The following is a 12,023-nucleotide window of genomic DNA, read 5'->3' as shown; positions in this document are numbered from 1 at the left end:
TGAGCCGAAGGCAGAGGCTTTAACCCACTGAGCCACCCAGGCGCCCCTGTTTGACTGACTTTTTAAAAAAACATTTTTATTGAGATAGAATTCACGTCTCTAAGATCTACCCATTTAAAGTGTACAATTCAATACTTTCTGTATCATCAAAGAGTTCCCAACCATCACCAAGATCTAAGTTTTAACTATTTCATCACTTCAGAAGAAATCCCATACTTACTAGCAGTCACTCCATAATGCCCGCCCTCCTTCCAGCCTCTGGCAACCCCTAAGCTCCTTTCATTCTCTGTAAATTTGCTATTCTGGTCATTTAAAAGAAATGGAATTTTACACTGTGTCTACTACCCATATATCTCTTTGTTTTAGTGTCAGTTAATGCATTTTGCCCATTTTTAAAGGAGTTGTTTTTTATTTCTCTTGGGTTCTGAGTTTCTTTATATATTCTGGATATAAGGCCTTTGTTGGGCTTGTGACTTTCAAATATTTTCTTCTGGTCTATAGCTTATCTTTTTATTTGATGTATTAACATCATCTTTTGCAGATTAGAAGTTTTAAATTTTTTACAAAGTCCAATATTTCATTTTTTTTCTTTTTATGGATTATGCTTCTGACATCATACCTAAGAACTCTAACCCTAGATCAAGATTTTTCTATTTTACATCTTGTTTTACAATTGAGATATAGATCTACGATCCATTTTTTAAAAATATTTTTATGTATTTATTTGACAGAGAGAGAGATCACAAGTAGGCAGAGAGGCAGGCAGAGAGAGGGAGGGGGAAGCAGGCTCCCTGCTGAGCAGAGAGCCCGATGTGGGCTCGATCCCAGGACCCTGAGATCATGACCTGAGCTGAAGGCAGAGGCTTAACCCACTGAGCCACCCAGGCACCCCGATTTATGATCCTTTTTGAGTGAATTTTTATACAAGGTTTGATGTTTAAGTTGAGGTGCTTCTTTTTTTTTTTTTTTGGCATATGGATTTCCATTTGTTCCAGCATCATTGGTTGAAAACACTATCTTTTCTTCATTGAATTGACTTTGCAGCTTTGTCAAAAATCAATTTGCCATATTTCTGTACTTCTCTTTCTGGACTGTCAGTTCTGCCCCATTGATCCATGTGTCTATCCCTCTCTAATACCACATTGTCTTGATTACTGTAGCTTCATAGTATGTCCTACCATTGGGTAGTCTGTGTCCTGCAACTTTTTTCAAAATTGTTCTGACTATTCTAGTTCCTTTGCATTTCCATATAAGTTTTAGAAAAAGCTTGTCTCTATCTTCAAAAATTTCGCCTGGATTTTGATTGGAGTTGCATTAGATTTGTAGAGCGATTTGATGAGAATTGCCATCTTAGTTCTACTGAGTCTTTCAATCCAAGAACATGGCATGTCTCTCCTTCTTTTATTAGCATTTTGTTATTTTTAGCACCCATATCCTGTACGTGTTTTGTTAGATTTATACCTAAGTACTTAATTTGGGAATTGTTGTGGTGATATTGGGTTTTTAATTTCTGCTCCCAGTAATTGTTCATTATTATCATATAGAAATACAATTGACTTTTGTATCTTGACCTTGAAACTTGCTACTTCCATATATTTGCTTATTAGGTCTAGGAGCTTTTCGTTGTTGATTCACTGGGATTTTCTACATAGACAATCATGTCATCTGTGACATGTTTTTACTTGTTACATTCCCATCTTACGAAATTTCTTTTCCTGGCCTTATTAGAAATCCTTGCCTTTTTCTGCTCTTTGGGGTAAAGCCTTCAGTCTTTCAGTAATAAGTATTATTTTAGCTCTGGATTTTTTTGTAGAAGTCCTTTCCTTTTTATATATTGTTGAATTCACATTACCAAGTTTTTGTTTAGAATTTTCTTTTGAACTACAGTACCCCTTCATATGCGTAAAGAAATTCCTGGAATATTTACAGCTAACATCAGTGCTTCTATTGCCTTGGGTTTGTAACCCCAGGGTGTAGGCTTGGGTCCTGGGGACACACACAGTTCCAAAAGATACGACTTGTTTGCATCAACCCTGGATCACTCCTGTTTTCTGAAATTTGGGGAAATGCCATGTTACTGACAAAGGGAAACAAATAGGAAATCATTGCAGTGAAAGGCACAGGAAGCCATCCTCTGGGGCGGGGCCATGATATTAAGCATATGAATGTGTAAGTTATTCAGGGCCATCAGCAACCCTGATGTTCTTTGACAGGAAGGAAATAATTTTCACTTGGGTGGGAAGGGAGGTATTATCAGGTGAAAATGTCTTTCTCACTGGGTAGAAATTCCTGGGGGGCATTACTGAGCTCCTCCCTCCACCCACAACCCAGGCTGAGTGGTCCTGGCCTTTAGTCCTTAACACTCACCAGGGCATTACCCACTGAGGTTGCTTTTTTTTTTTTTTTTTTAATGCAACATACAAACTTTATTTAACAAAAGTAACAGGTAAAGTCAAACAGGCACTTATATTAAAGAGAAAAACCAACTAGAAATTTTATCTTAAACACCTTATAGTAACCTACTTGCCGTTGCATTTAACTGAGCTCTGTTGCTGTGAAGAATACAGCTCATGCACAGGTATGGATCAACAATTTGTACATTTTTCAAGTATTCACTGAATACTACCCTTATATACACATATACATTAAATTTGAAAAAGACTTAATTGACAATCCCCAGGTAGACTTCATTTTTGTTGCTCTTTTGGAAGAGGTCGTCTAAAGAGAAGAATATGTGGTTCTGGCTCATGAATCATGTAGTGAACCCAGCCTAGACTCTGTTGGACGCCAAGTCTCCTCCACTCCTCTTCCGACATCAGATGGGTTTTCGGGACTTGTTTGGAAAGTTCTCTGGGTAACATGACATGCCGGTACTCGTAGTGCTCGTCGAAGTACTTGTCGGAGTAGTAGATCTGCTTGTGGGCCATCCTGCGGGCGGGAGCGTCGGGGCTCGAAGAGCGGGCGCAGCGGGCCACGTCCGCCTCACGCCAAGGCAACGACTCGACTCTTTTTTTTTTTTTTTTTTTTTAAGATTTTATTTATTTATCTAACAGACAGAGATCACAGGTAGGCAGAGAGGCAGGCAGAGAGAGAGACAGGAGGAAGCAGGCTCCCCGCGGAGCACAGAGCCCGACGCAGGGCTCGATCCCAGGACCCTAGGATCATGACCCGAGCCGAAGGCAGAGGCTTTAACCCACCGAGCCACCCAGGCGCCCCCCATTGAGGCTGCTTTAAATGGACCTGCTCTGTTCACACACAGGGCCCTGGATTGCAGACTCCTGGATCTGCCTCAAACACCTATCAGTTACTCCCCCACTGCTCCCCATTACCTCTGATTCTTCAGCTTCCTCTTAACTTTGTGCATGCTTCCCCCTGAGATCTTGCCTCAGACACCTTGGGATGGTGAACCCATTGGCTCAATTGATCCTGTTCTTGATATTTGGGCTTTCTAGTTATACAAGCCAATAAATGTCCTTTTTTATGTGTAAATTCTTCCGAATTGGACTTTTAATCTTTCAAAACATAAAGAGCCCTGGTTAATACAGAAATATTTTATGAAGTGTATTGAATGCCAGCCTAAGCAGTTTGAATCAATAGTCAATAGGGAGAGGGAGCCCTTGAAAACTTCTGAGTAGACAAGTGGCATCCTTCTGTTTATTTAGTCAATCAAACATTTATTGAGTGCTACCCTGTACACCATGTTGGATCACAACTGTCCATTGGTAAACAACATGATCCCCACCCTGAGAAACTCACTGTTCTTTTCATCCGGCAAATAATGTTTGAGTGCTGATTATGTATAACACACTGTGGTTAGTGCTTGTTGACACAAGGCATTTAGTTCAAGGTGTTAGCAAAGATGGTGCTGCTGGAAGGTCGATCCGGTTTGTACCAGTGTGCAGATGTTCTGCACGGACTGGACCCAGAAGAGGATGCCATTCAAGGGCTGAGGCAAGAGCCCAGTTGTGAGATAGGAAGAACCTGAGCTACAGCAGGGATGGTAGGAAGGGAAAGCAGGGAGGCAGCGTTGAAACCAGTGAGTGGAGAAGGAAAATTAAAGACAAGTTGATTGATTGCATGTGGAAGCAGAGTTCAAGAGAAGTAGAAAATGGGTTTTGAGGATGACTCGAAGGGTGATGCACAACTATTGGCAGAGCTATGGGGAGGAGAAGCTGGTTTGAGGGATGGTGAGAATTTTTGTAGCTATGTTCATGACGCATGCTGGTTTGTGGTTTCCATATCTTGCGATGATTTCTTCTTCTTTTCCCTAATCCATCTGGTTAGAGGTTTATCAGATTTATTAAAATTCTCCAAGGGGCAGCATTTGGTTTCATTTATTTTCTTGGGTTTTGTGGGGTTTTTTGCATTGATTTCTGCTCTGATCTTTGTATCATCTTCCTTCTGATTAATTTGGGTTTAATTTTCTCTTCTTCCTCTAGTTTCTTTAGATGGAAGCTGAAGTCATTGATTTGAGTCCTTCTTCTTTTCTAATTTAGTTATTTAGTCCTAAACATTTCCCATCTCAGTACTACTTTAGTGTCATCTTACAAATTTTGAAATGCTCTATTTTCTTTTTCATTTAGTTCAGTTTACTTTCTAATTTCCTTTTTGACCTGTGAGTTATAGAGAAGTGTGTTATTTAGTAACCAAATATTTGAAAAGAATGTGTACTCTGTTCTTGTTGGGGGAGTATTCTTTAAGTGTCAGTTAGTTAGGTCCAGGTGTTTGGTAGTTTTGTTCAAATTTTCTATATCCTTCCTGATTTTCTGCCTACTTCTATTATAAATTATTTAGAGGGATAGTGAAATCTCTGACTACAGTTGTGGATTTGTCTTTCTCTGTGCAGTTCTTTAGTTTTTGTTTCGTGTATTTTGGAGTTCTGTTAGTAGATGCATAAATGTTTAGGATTTTCATGCTGTTTTGATTAATTCACCCCTTTATCATTATGAAATACTCTTCTTTATTGCTTATAATAGTCTTTGCTGTGAAATAGGCTTTGTCTGAAATTTACATAGCCACTCCAGCTTTCTTATTAGTTTTAGAATGGTATATCTTTTCCATCATTTTATTTTTAACCAAGTTTCTTTATAATTAAGGTCCCTTTCTTATAGGCAACATATAGTTAAGTTGTCCTTATTGATAATCTAAATTGACAATCTCTTCCTTTCTAATGGGGTGTTTAGACCACTTACATTTAATATGAATATTGATGTGATTAGGTTTACATCTGTCACTTTTTGCTAGCTTTCTGTTCATCCTATCTATTCTTTGTTCTCTTTGTTTTCCACCCCCCAGCTTTATTGAGGTATGACTGACAAATGTTTAAGGTGTAAAATGTAATGTTTTGATCTACATGTATACTCTGAAGTGATTACCACATTCAGGCTAGTTAACATATCTATTGCCCCACATAGTTACCTTTTGTGTGTGTGTGCGGTAAAAACACTTAAGATTTACTATTTTAGCAAATTTCAAATATTCAGTACAGTATTATTAACTATAGTCACTATGTTGTACATTATATCTTCAGAACTTATTCATCCTATATAACTGAAACTTTGTACCCTATGACCAAAATTTTCCTATTTCCTCCACCTCTTAGTCCCTGACAACCACCATTCTACTCTCTGATTTTATGAGTTCAACTTTTTTAGATTACACATACAAGTGAGATCATGCAGTGTTTGTTTTTCCATGTCTGGCTTATTTCACTTAGCATAATGTCCTCCAGGTTCATCCACATTGTTGCAAATGGCAGAATTTCCTTTTTTTTTTCCCCCTCAAAGGCTGAATAATGTTGTAGTGCTTGCGTGTATACGGCGTGTGTGTGTATGTGTATACGTGTGTATATATGTGTGCATGTGTATACTTATGCTACATTTAAAAAAAAGATTTTATTTATTTATTTGACAAAGATCACAAGTAAGCAGAGAGGCAGGCAGAGAGAGGAGGAAGCAGGCTCCCCGCTGAGCAGAGAACCCAACTCAGGGCTTAATCCCAGGACCCTGGGATCATGATCTGAGCCGAAGCCAGAGGCTTCAACCCACTGAGCCACCCAGGCGCCCCTTATGCTACATTTTCTTTAGCCATTAATTCATTACAGGCATTTAGGTTGTTTCTGTATCTTGACTATTGTGACTAATGCTGAAGTGAACATGGGAATGCAGGTATCTCTTTGAGATCCCATTTTCCCAACATCGTTTATGAAGAGACTATCCTTTCCCCACCGTGTGATGACTTCTTTCAGCTTTTGTAAATTTGAAAAAGTCTTTATTTCCCTTCATTATGAAAGATTTTCACTTGGCACAGAATTCTAGGTGGACATTTATTCTCTTACTAAACACTAAAGTTGTTTCTTCACTGTCTTCTTGCTTGCATCGTTCCAAAGAGAAATATGCTGTGTAACATGTTTTTTGATTATCTGGATGCTTTTAAGATTTTTCTCTTTATCCCTGGTTTTGAGCAATATGATTAAGATGTGTCTTGTAATGGTTTTCTTCATGGTTTAGTGTGTGTGTGTGTGTGTGTATGTGTGCGCACGCTCATGCATGCGACTGCATGTCACTGACCTTCTTAAATCTGTGAATTTATAGTTTCCTTCATTTTTGGAATTTTTTGGCTATTACTAATCTGTTATTAATATCCAGTGTAGTTTCATTTCAGACATTATAGTTTTCATCTCTTGAAGCTTGATTTGTTTTTTTTTTTTAATATAACGTCCATGTCTTAACTTTCTGAACGTATGACATACTGTTATAACTCTTTTAATGTTCTTGTTTACTAATTCTCACATCTGTGTCATTTTAGGTTGGTTTCATTGATTTATTCCCACCTACCACCTCATTTTAGGTTGCATTTTCCTGCCTCTTTGCATGCCTAGTAATTTTTTAATTGGACGCCAGACATTATGAATTTTACCTTGTTGAATGCTGGATAATTCTGTGTTCCTGTAAACACTCTTGAGTCTTATTCTGTGACACAGTTAAGTCACTTGGAAACAATTTGATCCTTTCAGATCTTGCTTTTAAGATCTGTTAGACAGGACCAGAACAGTGTTTAGTCTAGGGTTAATTATCTCCACAACTGACCCAAGATTCTTCTGAGTACTCTGCCAAATTCCCTGTGAATTTTGAAGTTGTCCAGTCTGGTTAGTGGGAACAGGCAGTGTTGTTGGCCTTGTGTAAGCCTGAGTACTGTTCCCTCTTCATTTACTTTTTTCCCTGGCCTTGGGCAGCTTGCTAACATGCTTGTGCTGATTAGCACTCCACTGAATACTCAGGGGGCCCTCTGTAGATAGTTGGAGTTCTCTCTGTGTCTTTGCAGTTTTTTTTTCCTCTCTGGAACTCATTCCAGCAGATTCCACCATTTTGATCTCCTTAGATCTTCAGCGCCTTCTCTTCAACTTGGAGAGGTTGCCAGGCTATGCCTGAATTCTTTCCTGCCCTGGGAGCTCAAAACTCAAGGTAGTGATGTGGGGCAGTCCTAGGGGTCACCTTTTTTATCTCTCAGTTCTCCCCATCACTGTCATTTGTTGCTTAAAGATCATGTCTTGTAACCTAGTTTTTCCTTTTTTTTTTCTCCCCGTCTTTTGGTTGTTTCAGATGGGAAGGTAAATTCAATCCTCTTACTCCATCTTGGCCAGAATCCCTCTAATAATGTTTGATGGAATGTTTGACATTGTGTATGAAAAATTATAGAGACAACTTGATTCACTGTAGTGAATTCTTATGGAATAGCTTTTTTGTTTGTTTGTTTGTTTTTTAGCTTCAGGCTAGAAGCTGAAAGGGACACAATTCTCCTTAATATAATCAGGGATTAAACTGATTTGAATCTAGGAGTAAGTCTTTTTGAGGGCTTACTCATTTCTGATTCATTCATATCCCTAATGTATGGTCCATCAGAGATTTCAGCTGAAAACATGAAGTATTTATCAGTGTCCCTCTTCCTTAGTGGACCCTAAACTCTTTAATTTCCCCCCTATCCCTTTGAGACTATTGGAAGCACCGCTCAGTTCCACAGTTTATGAGTCATTGCATTTGCTAAGCTTTTCAGATTTTCAGCTGCTTTTTTAGAATCAGTAAATGCCTCAAAGGGAAAAGAAGTCAGCAGTGCTTGTTGGTCTCATCTTTGTATGTTTCTCATCTCTGTTTTATCTTGGCTCTCAAGTCCTCATTGCATTGGCCCTGATACCCTCCAACAGATTTTGAAAAATGTCTTGCCTGGTGTTTCTGGCCGTACTTTGTGAAAGAGCTTGTATACAATAAGTTAATTTACTCTTGCCCAAAATAGAAAATATACTGTCCATTTTTTATGGGTTACTTTTTTTTTTACTTCATTAAGGTGTTTGAAATTTGCATTCTATTCTATAAACATAATTTCTAGTTTAGTGTTAATTCTAAATTTATATTTAATGTCCCTCACCCGTCATTTTACCACAGCAGTGCCATTTTTGGGCTCTTTATTTTAATTCTGCATTTGGATGGTTGGGTTTATTCACAATTCCCCCCCCCCCCCCCCGGGATCCTCCTTCCCCTGTTTTAACTGGGTGTGGTTTCTCTCTAGGTCTTTTTGTGCAGCTCCTATTCTTGAATTATTTCTATTTGTTTTCCTGGTCATATTTACTGTTTCTTTAATATTTTGTCTTTCTCTTTCTAGACTTACACAGTCGCATGCTGGAACACATCCTCTAAATTCCTGAAAAGGGTTTGGGAAGGTAAACCTGGAGCCCTTGCATGTCTGAATATGTCTATTCTGTTCTCACTCTTGAGAGTTGAAGCTGTATTATTTCCTTCCTTATGGTATTTAGAGGCCGTGATGAGAATCTGACAACAATGTTATTCTAGTTCTTTTGAAGGCAGTACGTTTTTCCTGTTTGGGAATTTAAAGGACTTTTTTTCCCCTTTATTCTCAGTGTTCTGATATTTCATCATAAAAAATCCAGATAAATATTTTAAAAATCATCTTCCTTGGCATTTAACTGACTTTTAAAATCTGAAATCCAGGGGCGCCTGGGTGGCTCAGTGGGTTAAAGCCTCTGCCTTCGGCTCAGGTCATGATCCCATGGTCCTGGGATCGAGCCCCATATCGGGCTCTCTGCTCAGCAGGGAGCTTGCTTCCCTTCCTCTCTCTCTGCCTGTCTGTCTACTTGTAACCTCTGTCTGTCAAATAAATAAATAAAATCTTTAAAAAAAAAAAATAAAAAAAAAATAAAATCTGAAATCCAGTGTCTCTTTCTCACATCTGGGGCATTTTCATCTCATTTCTTTTGTTATGTCCTCCCCTCTATTCCCTTTAGCTACTCTGGAATTTTCATTACATCAATGCGGATACTTCTAAATTTGTCCTTGTTCTCTTTTCTTTCACATTTTTACCTCTTTTGTTCCCCTTTTGCACTGTGTTCTGAGAAAATCCCTCAGAAAAACTTGTTCTTCAGCCAGTGTTTTTTGATATTCAAATTTTTATTTTCCAGTCTTTAATTGGTTTATTTCTTAACAGCCAATTCTTGTTTTATGAATGTGATAGCCTCTCTAATCTTTCTCCTGATATTAATAGTTAATTCCAAGTCTAATAATTTTAATTTGCCGGGACTTCATGTGATCCATTTATTGCAAGGTATCTAGCCAAAGAAATCTAGGTCAGCAGCCAACATTCACGATGAGTAATTTACAGCTTTACTTGGTCTCTTGGGAAAAACCAAAGAGAAAATGCATTTTTTTTTAAGAAAATGCATTTTTAATGCCTACCAACATATTAAATATTCCTTCTCCCTACTGCTGTTCTCTAATAAACTTTACACTGCTGGTGAGAGATCTCTGAAAATCTCTCCCACTGTCACTTTCCAACCTTCTCAAGTCCCCTCAAATAACTAGTCCCTGTAGCTTCTTATTTTCCTCCCTCTTTGCTCCTCTTCCAACTTGGAATCTCTGTATTCTTTACTTTTTTTTTTTTAAATCTCTTTGTGCCTTACCTGTGGATTCTCCTCAAAAAAGGAAAACCACAGAGTTGCCACAGGAAAAAAAACTCTTCTTCCCTTAGAAACTGAACTTAGTGAGGGAAGATAGTTCATATTATCAAAAATGTTTGTACTATAAAACTGTTGTCCTTGTTACACTTTTCCTAATGAAGTATTTGAAAGTTTCGGTAAAGAGAGGCCCAGAGTTTCATAGTGGCACCCAAAAAAGAACACTCCTCCAGTTCAGCCTCCATCCTTCTCCTGTTGCTAGGAGTTTAATGAGTTTTTTGGCTCTGTGGAGGCCGGGCCAGGCCGAGGCTGACTGCGTTCATCTGGATTTCTTCTCACGTACCTTAGAGCCAGAGAGAGGCACACAGCACAGTTTCTGCCCCGTGTGACGCGACAATGAGAAGACGTTCACCAAGTAGATCTCTTTGTGTTCTCAGGCTGCTCGCGGTTGGCAGTCTTCCTTAACAACTTGAAACAAACCCAGGCCGTATAGAACATCCCAGTGTTTGGAGGTAGCATTTGAGGTTTCATTTACGTACATTTGTCTGAGTTTCCAAAATGCTAGGGGGTACGAATGGCTAAAAAACTCCCTGCCAGCCCTGTCATGATTCATCCCGTACAGCTGAAAGCAAATTAGTGTGTAGAGTCTCCCAGCAGAACTTTGGGGAGGGAAGGGCCCTCCTCAGGTTTCAGACCCTGCTGTATCTAAAATTGTTTTTTTTAAGATTTTATTTATTTATTTGACAGAGAGAGGTCACAAGTAGGCAGAGAGGCAGGCGGGGGGGGGGGAAGCAGGCTCCCCACTGAGCAGAGAACCCGATGTGGGGCTCAATCCCAGGACCCTGAGATCATGACCTGAGCCGAAGGCAGAGGCTTTAACCCACTGAGCCACCCAGGTGCCCGACCCTGCTCTATCTAAACCACTGGGATCTTGCTTATTTGTATTTTGGGTCACTCCTCCCCCCACCCCCCGCCCGGATCTAAACCAGAATCTTCAGTCTGGGCTTGATTATTCACTCTTGCTTTTGGAGAACAGCTATGAATGACCTTTCTCTTCTCCTCAGATTAGCTTCACCAGCAGTGAGGATTCGGAAAATCGTGCTGAAGCCAAGACGGCTTAATAAATCTTGGCTATAAATTAGGATAACAGGCTTTTCATCCGGATCGGAGGTTCTCGATGCGAGCGGCACATTAGACTCACCTGGTATCGTCTGAAAAAGTCCCTCCGAGCAGGACTCAGCCCCAGCTGGGAGACTGTGACTGTCTGCGGGAGGAATCAAGACACCGGTATTTTTAGAAAGCTCCCTCGGTGACTCAGCGTGTAGCTGAGGTTCAGAAGCTCTGCTCCTGGGGCTTCTGGCCCTTCCGGACTTGCGGTCTTCTTTCCCGGGAGAGGCCTGCTGTGACAGTCCGTAGAAGGGGGCAGTGTCCTGTCCCCGTCTCACCAACACGTGCTAATAAATGGGGCCTGTGAATTGCCAGCATCATCCATTCGGCTCTTCTCTCAAGGGCTGTGAGGCGGCTCTCAGAACAAACAGAAAACCATTTTGGTGACTTAGAGCCCACGAACAGCCCTAACACGGGAGTCACTCGAGAGCTGCTCTGTTCTTGTGCCTTCCGCTCTTGTCCCCTTTCGCTGGCATCTCAAATCACAGATCAAAGTCTTTCGATCTGCTGCCTTAAGAAATACTTCTCACAAACTGATCATGCTTCTGGTAGCAAGTATTCGATATCAGTGACTCTAAAGCCTACGGTATCCCCGGCCTCACGGGGGGTCCCGGGTCCCAGGGGGCTGGGGGCACTGGTGGGGCTTACGAGGGCCTGAGTGAATGCAAGCCTGTTGGTCACAAGACCTCTGTCCCCATCCAGGAACAACTCGAATTTCTTTGGAGACTAGACATCTGTGGAGGTTATGTTTGAAGTGACATCTGACTTACAACTTCGGACTTGCTCAGTTTGGGAGACTTACATAATGCGGCCTATGTTGGGTTTCTCTTTAATATATACAGTTCCGACAACATAGTCTCCCCCAGATTTGCCACTTTGACTTCAAATCTCACAA

The 12,023-nt window shown here is 40.2% G+C and overlaps 1 protein-coding gene across 1 annotated transcript; it reads right to left on the bottom strand.

Annotated features, from left to right (window-relative positions):
* Positions 1–2,411: 2,411 nt before the first annotated feature.
* LOC125091804 (cyclin-dependent kinases regulatory subunit 2) lies at positions 2,412–2,964 on the bottom strand. The gene has a single exon (XM_047715796.1). It carries the CDS (start codon positions 2,925–2,927, stop codon positions 2,688–2,690), a length of 240 nt encoding a protein of 79 aa, XP_047571752.1. The 5' UTR covers positions 2,928–2,964; the 3' UTR covers positions 2,412–2,687.
* Positions 2,965–12,023: the final 9,059 nt, after the last annotated feature.

This window comes from Lutra lutra, chromosome X (assembly GCF_902655055.1).
Source record: "Lutra lutra chromosome X, mLutLut1.2, whole genome shotgun sequence".
Classification (NCBI taxonomy): Eukaryota; Metazoa; Chordata; class Mammalia; order Carnivora; family Mustelidae; genus Lutra; species Lutra lutra.
The sequence above is the reverse complement of the archived record's forward strand: the minus strand, read 5'-3'. Positions and strand labels throughout refer to the sequence as shown.